At 38.8% G+C, this 20097-nt stretch overlaps 1 protein-coding gene across 5 annotated transcripts in view; it reads right to left on the bottom strand.

Annotated features, from left to right (window-relative positions):
* Window positions 1-688: 688 nt before the first annotated feature.
* Window positions 689-20097, bottom strand: part of ENOX1 (ecto-NOX disulfide-thiol exchanger 1) — a 745756-nt gene continuing 726347 nt past the window's right edge. For 3 of the 5 annotated variants that reach the window (XM_089668837.1, XM_089668835.1, XM_089668836.1), the window contains exons 17-19: window positions 19617-19702; window positions 6002-6079; window positions 689-3651 (exon numbers count right to left, since the gene is read on the bottom strand). In XM_089668837.1, the coding sequence (XP_089524963.1) occupies window positions 3520-3651; window positions 6002-6079; window positions 19617-19702 (296 nt within the window). In that variant the 3' untranslated portion in view covers window positions 689-3519. The remainder of the gene's footprint in view (window positions 3652-6001; window positions 6080-19616; window positions 19703-20097) is intronic. The other 2 variants (XM_089668838.1, XM_089668839.1) reach the window with 1 other exon arrangement.

Here is a 20097-nt window from a genome sequence, read left to right on the forward strand (position 1 = left end):
AGCTACACAAACATTCTGGGGAGGCAGGCTAACATTTTAAATGTAAGCTTAGGAACCTTAAAATGCTTGCTAGCCATCTGCAACCTGTCATGTTGCTTTCTTTGGCTGGACAATGTTTTCATTATATTGTAAATTAACTGTCTATTTTTTAAAAGATGAATGCCCCATACACACTACGTACTAAGCCACTGGCTGAGAGCGCTGATTAGAAGTCAATCAGCAGATCTTTTTTTGGTCATGTGCCTTCGATAGAAGCTGGATGAAGGTCTGACTTCTGTCAGGCCAGCTACCGTACACATGGGCCGAATGTTGTCCGGTTTATGTTGAACCAGCTAATACTGCCTGATATTCAACCTGTGTGTATGGGGCTTAAGATATAGACATGTATGAACATTTCACATGGCAGTACATGTCTATGTGCTCCACAAACATTCCCAGTGCAGAGAATGACGGGCTGCCTGTTGAGCTCTATTGAGCTATATAGCTTTCCCCAGCATGCCTTCCTGCCACAAAAGGGGTCAAATGATGGGCAGAATACCATTTCAACAACTCGGGTGCTTAGACACCCCTCTGTGCCCAGACTGTCTTTGCAACTAGTTCACTTCCAGAATTAAGCTATGACCTAGTAGTCCCTAATGTTATACAGTATATAAAGAACGACATTGCACTATTGTCTGTACAATAATACTTACTGAAAAAAAGCTTTTTATTACATTTTTCAAATATTTAATATAAAATTTGATAACAATGCAACGGAATATCTGATGCATATATCTGAATATAATACATACCCTTACAGAGAAAAAAACAAGTTATTCAATATTTACAGCTGGAAGATACATTTACAATATAGAATGTCACACTGTAGACTGTTGTTCAGATTACGTTAAAAAAATAATTTATTTTCCTCTTACAGAGCAGTTTAAATTGTGTAATCTCTCCTGGAAAGACAAATATTCCCTGTTTTAAATAATGGAAAAAATAACAATATGCAAGATTTCCTTACCAACATATGCAACTAAAGCTAATTATGTTAAAATCATAACACTGGAAAAGTCAGCTATAATGGAAAGACATTTCATCAGTTGGCTCAGATAAGCCAAGTGAGCAATAGTTTACTGTGTATAAATATATAAAAGGGATGCAATGCTAAGCACAACTGGATACATTTCATTACTACAAACATTCAAGTATCTTCTCTGGAGGTCAGCTGTAGGCAACTTGTAGCTCTTCAGTTAGTATAGGCCTCTGGCTGGAAGGTGTGAAAAAAATTTCAAATGAGTAATGAAGGACATACAAAAATTCTGATCTTTGCCTAATACAATTATGTAAACAGTATCATATGGTATGGACCAAACTTCAGCCACCTTCTTAGTTAACAACTCTCTTCGGCCTGAAATAATAAAACCCTTTGCAGCCATTAATGCTATTAATTACAGGTATTTTAAAAACCTTGTTCTATATGAGGGAGTCATATTTGCTCATGACATATACTGGTTCTGCTTCCGACTGATAAGGTCTGTCTGAATGGAAGCATTAGACTCTCTGCCGTTTCTAATTAGGTCACATACCCACCTAGACTATAAGTGACATGATGAAGCTCATTGCAGTATATGTTATTCCCAGCAAGAAACATTTTTTTTTTCTTTGTAAATTAGGTAAATTGCTTGACAATGAGTTCTATTGATGTAATGTTTTGTTTTTAATGGTAGGTCTATTTCACACCTGTACAAATGTAGTAACTGCAAAGGAGCAGTAAACAGTTAATAGAGATATTTCCACAGTGCAGCTCTATGTAATATCTGGAAGTGTTTGGGGAGCCCATACATGACAAGGTAAGACTGGGTGAGGATCGTTGTAGCCCACAGTTGTTCCAACTTGTTAGAAAGTCTTGGTGTGAGTAGAAGATGATGGTTTTATTGTCTATATAGTGTTGGTTAAGGCAATTTTATCACCACTAGCTCAGCTATGGACATCCTTCAAGTAGAATTCTAGACAGTGGGCTTTTTTTTACTAGTTTTGGATGAGTGGGGAAGGGTTTGAACAGAACCTCTGTCAAATTTTCCTATTCCTTTATGTATCCCCATTGGGGAGATTATGTCATATTACTTGTTGAGATTCAGTAACAATTGTCAATGCAGTCAAAATTAGGATATTTACCTTCTGTTGCACTGTACAGTTATTTATATAACGCCTACAATTTTTTTTCAGAACACTTTACATATTGTACATTCACATCAGTCCATGCCCTTAAAGAGCTTACAATCTAAAATTCCAATCTCATATGCCTACATACGAGGGCCAATTTGGACAAGTGCCAATTAACTTGCCAGCATGTCTTTGGAGTATAAGAGGAAACCAGCCTATGCAATCACAGGGAGAACATAAAACTCCATGCAGGTAGAGTTCTGGTTGGGATTCAAAACAATTGCCAACCAGTAAGCCACTGTGCTGCCCATTAGCCAACAGGACAGAAAGTAAAAGGATTGAAGGACTGCAAGAGGGGCAAAAACAGCAAATAAAACTTGACAGAAGTTCTAACTTGTTTCCACGTATACAAAAAGTTTGGGCTGAAGCTCCATATAAGGTTTCAAAAATAAATGCACATGATAACTTCAAGTTCATCAAGTCTAAATTTAGCTCCTCTTCCTCATTATTGCCCAGGACACTCACATAAAGGAGTCAGTTCCCTAAGCCATAGTAGTTATTTTTTTTATTTTTTTCTAAATCAAAATTACGTTTTTTAGGTCTAATTAGCGTGCACAAATATCACATAGGTGTGCAAATGGTCTCTTTTTTTTTTTTTAATCTGCTCCTTGTTTTACTCAAACTTATCGTAGATCACAGTTAACAACAGCTAAAGGCTGAGTGAAAGGTATTACTGCGATTTTCATGAATTGACTTTTAGAAAGAAAATTATTACAAAATGTTTTAAAATAACATGCAAGCAGTAAATTTATCTGACCTATACAATAGATTTTTTAGTAAACTAAACATAGGTTTTGATTATGAAATTGAACAAATGGTGCATGTGAATGAAAATATTGCATGGATTAAGTGTTTGTAAAATGACCTCATAGGGTGAAGAGTTGCAGGTTGCTTAGGTTTACCCAAGATACTTTTGACAATTAAATTCCTAACTGTCAAGCTATACTGCTCCTGGTTCATTCGAGAGATCCAAAGTTAAATATTGGGGTCATTCTATAATAATAATCTTCAGTAGTTGCTTGTCCACCTATTCATTCTCTTCTACATACCGGTAGTAACTACACAATTTCAGAGCTACCTAGATTTAAACAGAAACACCTGCTGTTATCTTTACAGTAAAGAGTTCTATCACAAATCTGATTAAAAGCTGCAAAACTGGCGCACAATGACATCTTCACACACAAGGGCACATCACAGATGTAACTAAAATTCAAGTTCGTTGGCCTTGCAAAATGTCCTTTGTCTATGGAATACTTCAAATATCTGCCATGCTGCAGCAGGTCCACTAAATGTCTTTAGCACTGAGCATAGTCAAGTAGATTTGATTCCTTCAAAGGCACAGAACTTCCACCTCTTCTCCAGTGTTGCTCCGACACCAGTGAATTCTTGTTTAAACATTCGAGGTAACCTCATCAATAAGGTTTCAATCTCATTTGCTGAAATCTGCAAGAAAGAATTAAAAAAGTTAAATTATAAGCAATATTTAAAAAAAAAATAATAAAAATGCCCTTTTAACCACTTGAGCTCTCAAAGATTTTACCCCCTCCATGACCAGGTAATTTTTTGCTATTCGCGCATTACGCTACTATAACTGGTAATTGCGCGGTCATGCAAGGCTGTACCCAAAGTTTACATAATTTTATTCACACAAATAGAACTTTCTTTTGGTGGTATTTGCTCACCAATGTTTTTTTTTATTTTTATATAAATGAAAAAATACTGAAAAAAATGTACTTCCTGTTATAAAACATATCCAATAAAAATGTATGTATTCTGATACGTCTTTGGTATAAAAAAAAATCTTCATAAGTGTATTGATTAGTTTGTGGGAAAGTTATAGCATCTACAAACTGTGGTATATATATTGGATTTTTTTTGTTATATACTAATATGGTGGTGATCAGTAACTTATGGGACTGTGATAGAGCAGTGGGCAATCTGACACTGACGCTGGGAGAAAATTCCTAACTGCCACTGACATCACCAGTGATATTAATACAGTGATCAATGATATTATACACTGTCACAGGATGAATGGGGAATGGTTTGGAAGGGGTTAACATCTAGGGTGATCAAGGGGTTAAATGTGTGCCTATGTATGATATGTGCTGCTTTTACTATAAGACCTTGCAGGTATGAGAAAGAGAGATTGTTCCCTCTGTACAGAGCCCTGTGTTGATTTTCGATCAGCAGGTTCAGACCATGACATGAATTGTTGGCTGGGACATGCTGACAGACACCCGCTGTGTACAATCACAGCAGGTTGGCCGGGATGGGGGAGGCGTGCATGCACGCACCCTATACCCGGAAGCAGGCAGCGACTTACCATTATGTCGCTGTGCCTGCATGGGCCACTCATATGCAGTACAGTGCGGATGAGCAGTTCAGAAGTGGTTAATGACATGGAAATGGTGTTGCTGCACACTAAACAGAAGCAACGACACAGATTAAATGATATAAAAGATTCCAGCTTGATTAATGAAAAACGCTCAGAGATATCACTGCACCAACATAAAACCCCACTTCAGTCAACCAAAAACTGCACATGTGGAATGTTCAAAAAATTTGCAGCAAACACCACTGAAGTCTACTGATGGTACATCTTGTTATTTAATTTTGACTATTTGGAGGGCTATTAAAAAAAATCTATAGTAAAAAAAAACGCTATGAACTGCCATGAGAGACGTACCTATTGCAACATAAAAATAAATAAAATCTCCTACAGTTGTTAGCTTTCCCTAACAGGTTTAACACATACTGACAATATGGCTGCCGAGAGTCCACCCTTTTATCAAAGTGGCTGATTTATTTATTCCTCGGATTACTGGCTCTTGTGACCCAGCTGACCAGTGCAAACACTATGCACTGCATTAAAACGTATCCTGTTTCTAATGGAAAACATGCAAATTTTCAGGCAAAAATTTGAGAATGGCAAATTCTGGGGATTTATGTTGGTGGCAGACCTGAATCTCATCCCTAGTTATATCTGAGAGGGTGGACTGACCCTTTAATTGAGAGTGCTTTGAGAGAAAAAACAGAATCTGATCACTGTATAACTGTCTAAGAGATCTGCATTTAGCTGATCTGCAGTTAGCTGTTCGGCCTGCATCCAAGGGGGCTGGAGATTCACAAAAACCATCACAAATCCTTTGCTAAATCAGAGGCAGCCCGATTTGCACTACAGCTGCACCTGATTCTGTTGGAGGAGCTGTTCAGGGAGCTAGAGAGCAGAAGGTTTTGGGAGGAGCAATAAGGAAGGTTTTGGAGAAGTTGTGAAGGGCTTGTGAAACCAGTGGTGAGATTGGCACAGGGGCAGTGGACACTAAATGGTGGTGAGGTGGATGAGTCTGGCAGCAACACTCATGATAGACTGAAAGAGAATAGTCTACCGATTGACTTCTATACAACTGCTCTGTCAGGTTTTCCCTGCTCAATCAGTACTGCAGGTTATAGCTAGCAATGTTGATCAATGTATTTTGATGGTGGGGAAGTCTCTCAGCTGTCAGAATACAATAGCTCAGCCGGAGGATTCCTCCATCCACCTTGGATGTGTGGATGGGGAAAGAAGGTAAGTTATTTTTGTTCAATCCACTGGTTGACCCAAAAAAAAAAAATAAATAAATTATATATATATAAATATAAATCTATGGGCTACATTGGAAAAACTTCAACAAAACAGACATTTTCATTCTTTATAGTCTAGCATGCTCTTGACCAATGCTTTTGTTCTCAAAAAATAGGTACAGGAACTCTGCCCTTCTGAGACACTTCTTGTCTCCCCTTCCCTACCCACCTCGAAGCACCACCTTTTGGTTCCACCTCCCAGTACCACTTCTTTTAGGAATACAGAGCCAGGTATCATTTTGTGGTGCTAAAAAAATTGGAAAGAATTTGGTAACTACAACATGAAAAGCAGAAAAATAGATCCCCTGCAACCAGTGCCCCCAACAGCAATAGATTCCTCCAGCAACAATGGACCCCCAAAACAAAATACCACCCTAGCAACAATAAACCCCCAGCATCTACAACAGATCTACTAGCAGCCAGCAACAATAGACAATAGACCCCTCCCTCAACAGTAGATACATTCCAGGAACAATTGACCCCCACCAACAATAAATCCCCAACAGCAACAATAGACCATCACACAAAAATAGATCCCCTTCAGTGATAATAGATTACCAAGTCAGCCAGGAACAACAGATCCTCCAGCACACCGCAGCACCCCTTGCCATTATGAAACTTCAGTGCTGGAGGTGCCGGAACTGTGTTCCCCTGCATTCCCGCTGAAAAAAAAGCCATGCTCTTGACAGATGAATGCTGATTGTGATCAGATGCTTCGGTTGCTGCATTAACATGCCCTTTAAGTGCATCTTAATGATGTGTACTATTTTGCCCAGTGACAGCCAATGCTACCTCTTTGTATAAAAGTAATTACAACAAACCTGACTTTTGTTTGTTTTAAAATCAGCCTGTACCTTTTTGTTAGAAAATCTAATTAACCAGATGGAATGTAAGTTTATTACATACATAACAAAGAAGAGGTCATTTTCACAGTAAAGGCTAATTATATATTGTGGGTGTAAAGCAGGGAAACCGTACAGCAACAAATATCCTCTTCACTTGCCTATTTCATCTGAAACAGAACACCCCACCCAAATGTAAGTATTTATGAAATCCCTCAGAAAAAGTTTCCTTGAAGCACATTTTTCAAATACTTAACAATAAATATGCATTAGCCTCTTTCAACTTTTCTACTCCTTGCCAATGGCAAGTTTAAGAATTAAAATAGAATAAGCCTGAAATTGTTGCCTTCACCTTCCAAAAATTCCAGCGAAAATAATGTTCTTGAGTGCCGCTTCATATATATGTGGATTGGTTGCAGTTTGAACCGCATCCAATCCGTATTACATGTGAAATAACATTGCTTCCTATGGTGTCTGTTCAAGTGTTTGGTGTACTGGCCATGTGGCTTCAGTGTAAATTTGGGAATTGAAATCGCACCTGAAATCACATCTAATGAATGTGAATGTCAGTGTCTTCGCATTTGCGATTTGCTGCAGCGTGATTTCTAAAGTAGTTCTTGCATTACTTTTTCTGCAGTTTTGTTGCGATTTCAAATATATAGAATACAATGGAAATCGCACTGCAAATTGCAAGAAATCCTTGAAAATCTTCACAAGTAGCAATAAAGTCTTCAGACATTGCGCTGAAATTGCACATAAATCACAGCGGTGTGACCAGTGACTGAAAAACAGTCCTGTGTGATTTATGAGCAGTGTGGTTCAGTTCAGGTGCAGATTACAGGCTATTGACTTCTATGGGAACCGTTTTCTAAACCACATATATCATCAGTTATGAACAGGATAAAATCCTGACCTGAACCTGATCTAAACCTGTCCTGAAGCGCTGAACAACTACTGTGTCAATTAGCTGTGAAACCTGGTGGGGTGGAGCCTGAACATGGCGGCACGGGAGAGTGTGCTGTAAGCACTCCTCGATAGCCTCCCCCGAATATCCTCCCTAGGTGTCTCTCTCAGAGAGACCAGCTGCACCGGAGGGTGAGCGGAGACTCACCCGGTGGAAGAGAGAAGCCTTGGTGGTGAGCCTGGAGCCTGGCAGGATCCCGGAGAGTGACGATCGGGGGGTTCCCTGGGAATCCTCACGGCGGCTGCAGAGGAGGAGCAGGAGCAGGGTTGCCAGGGAGATGGACGGAGCGGCGCAGCGGTGAAGACACGTGGGCAGCCGCGAAGGAGCCCTGGGAGCTTCAGGAGAAGGAGAGGAGAGACTGCCTGTCAGCTTGACGCTCCACCACTTGGCGTCTGGGTGAGCTGGTGAATTGGTGGAGGTGGGGGGAATGCAGCCACACTACCTCCAAACTACACCACCCCCAACTTCAAATCCCCCCAAATCCTCCAACTGATATATCGGCATCGTATACATCATATACATATATATAAAGAGACCCATAGGAATCCCCCTAAGAGAGCACGGCTACAGGAGAGGACTACATTGAGGAAGACACTCCAACATGGAGGGTGAGTGATAACTGTGATATCTGTGGGATTTTTGCAACTCTTTATGCATTATCTATAAACTGGACTTATGCTCTTGAACCTGATTTATATTGGATCTCCTGGTGCCTCTAAAAAAGACATTTTATCAAACATTGAGTCTGAAATAAAGATATAGGGGATTCCTAGGGAGGGTCTGAAGACCTGGAGGAGTGAAAGAGGAGTTCCGAAAATAAAAGTAAAGCATTAAAAATCAACATGAAAGGAAAAAATACTAAAGGGAGTGGGTCTAAGAGCTCCCAATCTAGTACGATTAAAAAGTATGTATCACAGGGAAATTTGACTCCAGAAAGAACGTTGGGGGTAAGTGAAAAAAGTGAATTGGAAATAAGTCTGGATAACAGCCCGAGACTATCCCTGGGACCGGTATATAATAGTCAAAAATTAAAGGAAGGGACTGAATCAAGAGAATTTGAAAGAGATCTGCAAATACCTAATAAAAAGGAAATGGTGGAGATGTTTAAAAATCTGGAAAAATCAATAAAGCAAGAGATGGGGACAATTTGGGAGGAATTGCGGCAAATGTTAACTAGGGTGGAGGAAATAGAGGAAAAGGTTCAAATTCATTCCCAAGTTGTCCCAAAATTAGAGAAATGGATAAAAGAAGATAGAAAAGAACAGAAAAGATTGCTTTTTATGATGGAAGAACAAGAAAACAGAGAAAGGAGAAATAATCTTAGAGTAAGAGGAGTCCCAGAGTTGGCAAAGGGGGAAGATTTAAAAGAACTAATCGACAAAATTTTGAGTTCCATAATGGAGAAACCAGACGTGGAGACGTTTAAATTGGATGGAGTCTATAGGATAGGAAAATATCAACAAGAAAAAAGATTAGAAAAACCAAGAGATATAATTGTTAAATTCCATGATTTTGTAGATAAAGAAGAGATATGGAAAAAGATCAAAGGAAGAACAAGTATTGCATATGGTGGAAAAGATATTCAAATTTTTGCAGATCTAACAGCAGAGACTCTGAGAAGAAAGAGATCACTGAAACCCCTATTAGAATTGATGAAAAAGCATAATGTGAAATATAGATGGGGTCGTGCAGTGAGTTTAATCGGTTGGAGAGATGGAATCACAGCAATATTAAGATTCCCAGAAGATATGGAAGACTTTTGTGATAAACTTGGTCTGCAGAGAATAGTGATACCGGGTTGGGAAGTGGAGGAGGGAGAGTTATGTACTTTTGGGGAAGGAAAGTGGCAGCTGGTCAGAAGAGGAAACAGAGAGTTAATAGATAAGGAGACACCGGGGAGGAGGGGGGGAAGGTGAGCGGTCATGGGTGGAGCCGAACCCCTAGGGAGGGATCAGTGGAGGATCATGATCCAAAGGCAAAGGAGGCCTGGGGGGGGAGTGAGGGGAGGGGGGTGGAGGGGGAGGGGGGTGGAGGGGAGGGAGAGAATTGGGGTGGGAGTGGGGATAGAGGTTTTTAAAACTGACACCTTGTATGAAAGGAGAGGTATGGGGAAGGGGAAGAGGAAAGGAAAGGGTAAAATAGGAAGAAGACAAAATATGGAGGAAATACGCTTTGTAACCCATAATGTAAATGGATTAAATTGCCCAGGTAAAAGATTTAGACTATATAGAGAACTACAACATAGAGAGGCCTCAGTTGTTTTTTTTGCAGGAAACACATCTAGAGTTAAAAAAAAATATCAAGTTAAACTCTAGACAACACCCGACATGGTATTACGCAGATTCCCCAGTTAAGAGAGCTAAAGGTGTAGCTATAGGATTTGCAAAAAATATTAGATTTGAACTGGAAGATAGAAAGATGGACCCGGAGGGGAGGTTTCTGTTCTTGAAAGGTAAACTACAGGACATAGAATGTACGCTTGTAAACATATATTGCCCTAATAGGAAGCCAGAGATGTTTTTGAAAGGGGTTATGAGAAGATTGATGGACTTTGGAAAGGGATATCTAATAGTGGCGGGAGACTTTAACATATGTATGGATCCACAAATAGATACAACATCTAGAGTACAGAGAAGGGAAAATAGGTCCATGGGATTATTGAAAACGGTGATGAAAGAGTGCCAATTGGTGGATAGCTGGAGAATTGTTAATATGAGAGATAGAGATTACACCTTTTCTCTAGTGTACATAAGACATACTCTAGATTGGATTATATTTTGGTAGACCATCGACTTGTTGAGGATCTGGTTAAAATAAAAATAGAAGCAATGACTTTCTCGGACCATGCACCTGTAGTATTGGAATTAAGATGGGGAGGGAAGGTGTCAGGAGGCCTATCATGGAGGTTGAATGAGACACTCCTCATGGATCCAGATACTGACCGGAAGATCAGGGAGGAAATAGAGAGGTTCTTTGAGGAAAATGAAACAGGGGATGTATCACTAGCTACAGTGTGGGAGGCACATAAAGCATATGTAAGAGGAATCCTTATTGCGATTGGGGCGAAGAAAAAAAGGAAAGACGAGAGAAGATCAGTGGGCTTTTGAAGGAAATAGCTGAGATGGAACTCCTACATAAAAATAACATAAGGAAAGAGATAGAGCAAAGAGTGATAAAAAAGAGGGAAGAATTAGAGAAGGTAATAGAGGAAGAAAAAATGAGAACTTTTAATAAGATCATTGGTGAAAGATATAGATGGGAAGATAGATCAGGAAAATATCTGATGAGAGCCCTGAGGAGAAAGAAGAATAGGAACTATATAGATAAAATAAAAAACTCCAAGGGAGAGTTAGTCCATTCAACCAAAGACATTGCAAAGGTATTTAAAGATTACTACAGTAAATTATATAATATTGCCCCCAAGGATGATATAAATAAAGATAAAATGATAAATATTGAAAAAAGAAGGGATTATTTAAGAAATGCAGGATTACCAAAATTAAGTGAAGAACTATTAAACTCCTTAGAATCTGAAATCACACAGGAAGAACTAAAAGTAGCATTGAAAAGCTTTAAGACGGGAAAAAGCCCAGGTCCAGACGGGTATACCGTGAGATATTATAAAAAATATGGTGATTTACTGATACCCAAGTTAAAGAGATATATGGAGGCGTTGGGGGGAGAGATGGAGATAAGACAGGAATCCCTTCTGGCACAGGTGGTCTGAATATATAAGGAAGGTAAAGACATCACACATTGTTCAAGTTATAGACCGATATCGCTATTGAACGTAGACACGAAGTTGTATGCAAAAGTATTGGCGAATAGGTTAAGAGATCTGATGCCAGATTGGATACATGGAGATCAGGTGGGCTTTGTTAGAGGAAGGGAGGGTCGAGATAATGGGTTGAGATCCCTGATGCTTATACAGAAAAGTAAAACGGAAAAAAACCCAGTAGTGTTGCTCTCGATAGATGCGGAGAAGGCGTTCGACAGGGTTAACTGGAGCTTTATGTTAGACACACTGGAGATCCTGGGATTGGGTAGTAGGATGAGAAAGTGGATTGGAAAGTTGTATGGAGGACCGGCCGCGACGGTAATGGTAAACGGAGAGAGATCAGAGACCTTTTCTATGTCAAACGGAACCAGACAGGGATGCCCACTTTCCCCACTGTTGTTTGTTTTATCATTGGAACCCCTGTTATCAATAATTAGGAAAAATATAGATATAAGGGGAATAAATGTTGGAAAGACAGAACATAAGATAGCCGCTTACGCGGATGATTTATTATTCTATGTTGGAAACCCGAGGATAACACTTCCTAACCTAATGAAAACACTGAAGGAATATGGGGAAATGTCAAATCTAAAAATCAACCCGAGCAAAACTGAGATATTAAATATAAATCTTCCAAAGAGTGAAAAAGAAAATATACAGAGAGAGTTTCCCTTTATATGGAAAGATAGAGAAATAAAGTACCTGGGTGTGAAACTTACTCCCTTACAGAAAAATCTTTATAAAGCTAATTATATCCCAATGTTAAACTAAATCAGAGAGGAATTGAGGAAAATGGGTAGTGGAAATCCTTCCTGGCTGGGACGTATCAACCTGATAAAAATGGTAATTCTCCCGAAGATACTGTATAAATTTCAGATGATTCCCATTAATCTTCCAGAGGTGTATTTTAGGACAATTAAGCGAATGGTAATTAAATATATATGGAAAAATAAAAAACCTAGGATATCATATGAAGTGCTAAGCAGAAGTAAAGAAAAGGGGGGGTTGGGAGTACCGGACTTTAAAAGATACCACAGGGCAGTCATTTTAGCAAGAATTTTTGACTGGACACATAATTCAAAGAGCAAACATTGGGTCACAATAGAAAATACACTTAGTAGAAAGGATCTGGGTAGGAGTGTATGGGTGCCACCACAGTTTAGAGAATTAGAGGAGAGCACGAGTATATACACGAGGATTGTAATAAGGGAGTGGGATAAAATGCACAAACAGAGGAAATGGGATTTTAATTCACTATTAATGTCACTAAGGAATTCAGAGTTTTTCCCCCCAGGTAAAGAGGAAATTTCAGGCAGATGGATTATGAAGGAAGACGCTCAGCTGAGAGATGTAATGGAGGGGGTAAACTTAAGAACACTGGAGGATCTGAAAAGGGAAGAGGGAAGGATTTTCACTAGGATAGATATATGGAGATGTAATCAACTGAAACAATTTGTGGAGAAATTGACGAAGCCCCTTAGAACTAGGAAAGAGTGGAATGAATTTGAGAAATACTTAGAAGACCGAGGGGATGGGAAACACAGCACTGCTAAAGCATATAAAGCTCTCACGGATTTAGATAGTAAGCTTAAATTAAAATATATAGAAAAATGGGAAAAGGATTTAGGAGTGGAGTGGGAAGAGCACACACAGAGGAAAATACATAGAATGGTACACGAAAATATTAGCATGCGTGAGGTGGAAATGAATTTTAAATGTTTGACAAGGTGGTATCTTACACCGGTGATAGAGCACAAGATGAGTGAGGAGAAGCAACCTTGGTGTTGGCGAGGGTGTGGAGGGTTGGGCACGATGTATCACATATGGTGGGAATGTTCAAAAATACAAGTATATTGGGAAAAAATTAGAAATCAAATCACAATTATCACTGGAATAGAGATAGGACTGGACCCTGAAACCTGTCTTTTTCATAATTCAATATTACCTGGAAATAAATATAAAGAACTGGGTATAATGTGCTACTTAAATGCAGCAAAAAGTCTGATTCCTAGGTTTTGGCGTAAAGTTGAGGCACCGAGGGAAGAGGATTGGATGAATAGAGTGGACCAGATTGCTAGAATGGAAAAACTTTATTATATGCAGGAAGATAGGATGGTGACATATCATATGAAATGGGAGAAATGGGAGGAGTTCAAAGTAAAGGTAAAGGAAGGTACTGAGTAAGTAAGCATAAAGAAAAGGGAAAGAGAGGATAAGAAGAAAGGAAGGGAAAAGAGGAAAGGCCAAGGAAAAGGAGAAAATATAGCAATTAGCCTGTCTTTCTTTCTTCTTCTTTTCCAAGCCTCGGTATCCAGAGGATGTGAGATACAAGTCGATCAGATAGATGTCAGGGGTATATTGAAGCGGGGTGGGAGGTGGGAGGGTTGAAAGGAAGGGAGTTATGGGGAGAAAATGATATGAAATTAGTGTTTTATGAGCTTTTTGTAATGTTATATTTTACATTATGGAAATGTGTATCGTTTTACTTGAAAAATAAATAAATATTTAAATAATAAAAATAAAAAAAATTTGCTGTGAAACCTAAGCAATCAATCTGCACAGCACATGTGTGAATCAGCACTTAGCAAGAAACATACATTCCATATTAAAATGTATGCTACCAAAATATGTGTGTGCTGTAAATTGCCTCCAACATTGCTCTGGTTTCTTCTTGCTTGAGGATGCCATTTTGCTGAAGCCCACAGCCCTGAGCAGTAGTAAACCTTTAGGCTGTCAGTAGATCAGCCTCTACAAATTCGTCAGTGCCTAAAAATAGAGAGCAACTGAGCATGTGCAGAGCAGGGTGAGACCGTGTATTACTGGATTTTAACCACTTGCCCTCCAGAAGATTTACCGCCCCCTTCCTGACCAGGCCATTTTTTGCGATACAGCGCTGCACTACTTTAACTGATAATTGCGTGGTCATGCAACACTATATAAATGAAATTTGTCATTTTTTTTCCCCACAAATAGAGATATCTTTTGCTGGTATTTGATCACCTCTATGAACAAAAAAAGGCTGACAGTTTTGAAAAAAAAACCCCCAAACTACATGCTTGACTTTTAGCTATAAAACATATCCAATAAAAAAATTACAAAAAAACAAAATTTCGTCATACATTTAGGCCAAAATTTGGCTACATGTCTTTATTAAGAAAAAAAATCCCAATAAGTGTATATCAATTGGTTTACATGAAAGTTATAGTGTCTACAAATGACTGTATATGTACTGGAAATTTGTAGTTAGTTTTATTTTTTATACTAATAATGGCGGCGATCAGCGACTTATAGCGGGACTGCGGCGGGCATTCTGACAGTGGGTGGGATCCAACTGCCACTGACATCTCCAGTGACACTAGAACAGTGATCAGTGCTAATAAAAAAAAATGACACTGGGCAGGAAGTGGTTAACATCTGGGGTGATCAAAGGGTTAACTTTGTGTTAGGGAGTGTTTTTATTATGTACTGTGCTGTGTTTTACCAAGCAGACCTGCTGCTTTTTATGTCTTTGCTGTGCAGCGAGATAGAAAGCAGCAAGTCCATGTTGACAGGAGAGAGATCTGCATTGTTTACACATAGATCTCTCCTCTTTCAGCTTCGCCGATAATCACCTGGCTGGGACCTGGTGATTGACATCCTCAGGAGCGAATAGCAGTGCGAGTAGATTGGCGAGTGCGCCCCCTACCTGGAAATGCAAAATCACATATATTTACATGATTTTTGCCCAGCAAAGCCGTCCTGTGGCAGTACATCTGCTATGGGGCAGCAGGCAAGTAACTAAACATTATAGGAAATGTTTTACATAGCTATACCTGCAAAAGGGGCCAGCCTGAATTAATCTAGCTCTAAGACTTCATTTTATGACTAACGTTCCACTTTAACCACTTGCCTAACGGGCACTTTTGCCCCCTTTCTGCCCAGGCCAATATTCGGCTTTCATCGCTGTTTCACTTTGAATGACAATTACGTGGACATGCAACACTGTACCCATATGAAATGTTTATCATTTTTTTCACACAAATAGAGCTTTCTTTTGGTGGTATTTAACCACCATTGGGGTTTTTAGTTTTTGCGCTATAAAACAAAAAATTTGTTTCTTTGTTTTGATTATAAAATTTTGCAAACAGGTAATTTTTCTCCTTCACTGATGTGCGTTGATGAGGCTGCACTGATGGGCACTGATGAGGTGGCACGAATAGGCAACACTGATGGGCACTGATAGGCTACACTAATGAGGCGGCACTGTTGGACATTGATGAGGAGGCACTGATGATACTGCACTAATATGCAGCAATGATGGGCACTGATAGGTAGCACTGACTGGTGGCACTGCTGGGCAGCACTGATGGGTGTCACTGATGGGCACTGATGATCATGGCACTGATTATCAGTGCCCTGATTATCCGTGTATATCTGCTTTGTGACATTTGCCAGTTATCGGCAAATGTCACAAAGCAGATAACAGGCAACTGTATTTAAAAGGCCGATCACGTGGTAAAACATTGATTGCGATACACATGCTACATATTGCTGCACATGTCACAGTGAGAGCAATAATTCTGGCACAAGACTTCCTTTGTAATGCTAAACTGATGACCTATAGGGGCTTTTGAAGCATCGCCGAAAGAAAATATGGGTAAGGAAGTTTGTAGCCATTTTATAGGCGCACACAAATTTAAGGTTTGGGCATGTTGGGTATCTATTTACTCGGCACAAGCTCATCTTTTATATTTTATGAAAAATGTGGGTAATCTAGTGCATTTGTTTGCCCAAAAATTCACTTTAGTGTGTTTTTTACTGAAATTTTGCATTTCCTAGACCTTTGCAGTAATATCGTGTGACATAAAAAACTGGAACGACCACTATTTTTTTCTCTAGGGTTTCTGCTTTCATAAATTAATGTTTGGGGGTTTTATGTAATCTTAAGGCCTAAAATGATTTTTTAAACATGTGTGCAAAAAAATGTAAAAACAACCCTGTCAGTGAAAGGGTTAATTTAAGGCAATGCATGAATGTGCATTTATTGTGCGACACGCATAGGGAAGCCCATTCATTTGACAAATTCGCCAAAGAAGTTCCTGTACCTCTACGGGTATTGAGCCTTGCAGAGTTTTTTTACCATGGATATGTCACATGTAAAAATGCACGTCTGCTGGCCATGTTTGTGGTGCCACCAACAATGAATGGCACTACAAATGTGATGCCCGTTTTGTGAAAAACAGAGACTAAAGGACCTCTCCTGGAAATGCTAGCTGCCCATTTTGCCTTTGGCTTTAAAATCATAAACCTGGAACAAGCATGTGGATCAGAAAGTCATAAAAAAGTCATAAAACCAGTTCTCAATACTTGTGTCAGGTCAGTAAGTCAAAGTGTCAAATACAGGAACAAGCATTCTGAGGTCAGCAATTTCTACCTATATATTTCCCTCAGTTTAACTTTTCACACAAAAGATGCAGCCATCAGAAATTTTTAGGGCACTGCTCCACACGGAAAGCAAAAATGTAGCCTTTTATTTTCTTATATTATTTTGGTGCAGTAGTTTAGTTTTCTTGAAGCCATCAGGTTTAAAATATTGCAAGCTGCAATAATCCAAGAAAAATACTATTTAAAAAACAAGGGGTTTGCTATATTATATACGGCTGTTTAACACATTTACTGTAGATGCTGAAAATCAGAAAATATTGTTAAAATGTATGTTAATTCAGCCTGTGCAAACCACCGTCTGAGGAAACAAGCCACCTGAAGGGTTTATCCCTACCAAGAACAACCCTAATGATTAACAGAGATGGCCAAAGGGTTTTTACATGTTAATGCGTAAACCTGTGATGGCTTTAAAAGCTGCAAACTATTAGCAGTGGTGAACAGAAGGTGCCTAGAGGTGCCTGCCTTTACATTCTGATATCTTCCACAAAGCACTATGAGCCCCAAACCTCAGGAGACTCAAATATGCAAATAGAAACTTCTGCTCTGTTTCCCAGCTCCAGCCTCTGGCGTCTCACTATTAATCCCTTGGTGTGATGCATAAGGCCCAATTCACATAGCTAAAACACCAGGATAAAGAGTCTTATTTTCAAAAAGTGACAGCTGTTTTCAGCTAAATCCAAGGGGGTTTGAAAATTACAGTCACGTAGCTGAATATAAATACCATTATTTTTGTTTTAAAGAGAGCCTATGCTTTCGCTAGTAGTGTTGCTGTCCACAATAAAGTTGGAGTTGAAATGTGTTTTTGTGAAGCTGAATATCCCAAATGAGGTCCCGGTGCACAATTAGAAGGTATGTGCGGGTACCTCGAGGAAGGATCTCAACCAACATCTATTGATTGCTCATGTATACCAAAAGAAAGCAAGGACCACTATCTATATAAAGGTTTGTATTCACTGGCTTTTGCTTGTGCCAGAACTGCGTTTCTCTCAATATGTTATTTGCAATGCAAAAGCAGCTTAAAGCAGGTTGATGCAGTTTAAAAGGTAGTCAACTGCAAGTCAAATCTATCTGTCAATGAATAATCTCAGAAGAGTATAAATATGATATAAAATGCAAGCAGAATGTCTCTGAAACCACACTGCATTTGCCCATGGACATATGCCCAAAGCGTGTTAGGCCCATCATAGGCCCTAACTGTCCTCCACGTAGTAGCATGTAAATAAGGAGATCTACATAACTTTCCTGCTGTTATCCCTGAATAAATATACAGTAAATCTAGATATCCATTTGCCTAAGATAACTGTAGCTCTGTTCAAGGAATGTGAGTCTAAATAGATTACTTTACAAATAGGTTGACACTGTTCTTGTTTTACTAGTAATTTAACAATCATTCTCTGCATCTAGGCTGATAATAAACTATTTATTATTAACCTGAAGATCTGGAATGCACTGTTTATGCCATGAAATGTGTCATGATGGAGTTTTCATGTTACTTGGAAACTATTAACATTGTAATTGCCTTTCATGAAACCTCCCACAGTGTTAAATTAGTAACACCTCATACTAAATGTCTATTAACAATCGCTAAATAAGTGAACTGTGGAATATCCATGGAAATGCAGGTGACATCCATATGAATGCAAATTAATTCATCATGCCTGATACAATTATAACAAGCACAGCACAGTTCCCTAATAGTAAGACATTCACTAATACAGTATAAATGGTAATGCAAATTTTATGCTTCTAGTCAATGTTATCTATCTGGATGCCTGTCATCTTTAGACAATGTTAATATAGCAATATGAGTTCTAGTAAAATACTCTTAATTAATAAGACCAACATGCTGACTATACCATGAACACCTATAAACGTACAGGCAAGAACTTGCTATCGGAGTGATAATTCACACTTCCAATAGATCCATAGCATTTAATTTAATTTTCATGTGTCAATAGACATCATATACAACCCAATATGGAAAACATAAATACATTAAAAAGTGGTTACTATATTGGTATCTGCCACTAAAAAACAGAAAACCTGTTTGTGACCTCTTCCATGAATGGACAAAAGGTGTCTCCTCCTTGTACAGCTTCTGTGAACTAGGATTTCCAGCTTTCACATGCATTGCCATCAGCTGTCGAAACCTTGTCTACTGGTACAGCTATAAAATATGATTCTCGATTTATAAGCAGAGACCTCCCCATAAAGGATTGTGGGAAGTTAAAAAGAAAAAATAAATTAAATACGGGTTATATAATCTCCTTCTGAAAATGGCTGTTTTGCTGACCCTCCAAGTTCAATGCTTTCTAAATCACTGATTCCAATCAAGTAGACAAATCAGAAGACACAGAGGCGTGTTAGAGTGGGAGGTCTCAGGCGTTGCTTCGTTTTTACTTGTTCAGTACAAAATTTTTACGAACACTAAATTATACTGAGTGTAGATGATTTTCTTCTATACAAATGATAGCCTCCTTGTTAGTCTCAAGAATGGTTTTCTTTTAGAACACATCCCAGTATAGAAAACTGTGCCAGGCAAATAAGCGAAAACACATTTTATGGCAAAAGAGATGGTGAGTCTAGGGATATTACTGTTATATGCAATGATATACCTTAAAAAAACAAAAAAATCTAATCTTCATGAAATAAAAACCCAACAATTAGTAAGGTTCCCAATTATCTGTAACAATCTGTGGCCAAGGGGAGTGGAGTTCTTTTATAGGAATTTCACACACACAGTAGTCTTCATAATGAAATAGAAAACAAATTTTACCCTTGAGTCCAGCTGTTGAAGATAAGACCACAAGTATTCTATATTGGCGCCAAAGGGATGGACATTGAGAAATGTTGATATGATACCTAAATGCAAAAGGATATATGACATTTTAAAATATAGTTAGACAACTGTGGCCTTCTGCAACTTGTAAAACAAAAATACATGGCATGTCAAGAGCTGGTAAAATGATAGGAGGTGAGACTGCTGCAGAACATAATCTACTTTCCAAATGAATCGAAGTCACTTGGCTTCTCAGCTCACCTGAAGTCCTGTCAAAGATTGTGAATTAAATGATTCTTCTAAATTGTGCAGCACACAGACATGACACATTCTGGAGCCAGGTAAATGTGAAAAAACAATGTGGAACAGTATTTTTTCATTTCAGTCTGTTAGAAACTTATTAACCATCCATTTTATGCTTGATTTGCCAATACAAAATTGCAGCTACTGGAATAAGGCAATTATCATTTTTCTTAGC

Source organism: Staurois parvus, unplaced genomic scaffold, assembly GCF_062004578.1.
Source record: "Staurois parvus isolate SC_StPar_1 unplaced genomic scaffold, SC_StPar_1.0 ptg000064l, whole genome shotgun sequence".
Classification (NCBI taxonomy): Eukaryota; Metazoa; Chordata; class Amphibia; order Anura; family Ranidae; genus Staurois; species Staurois parvus.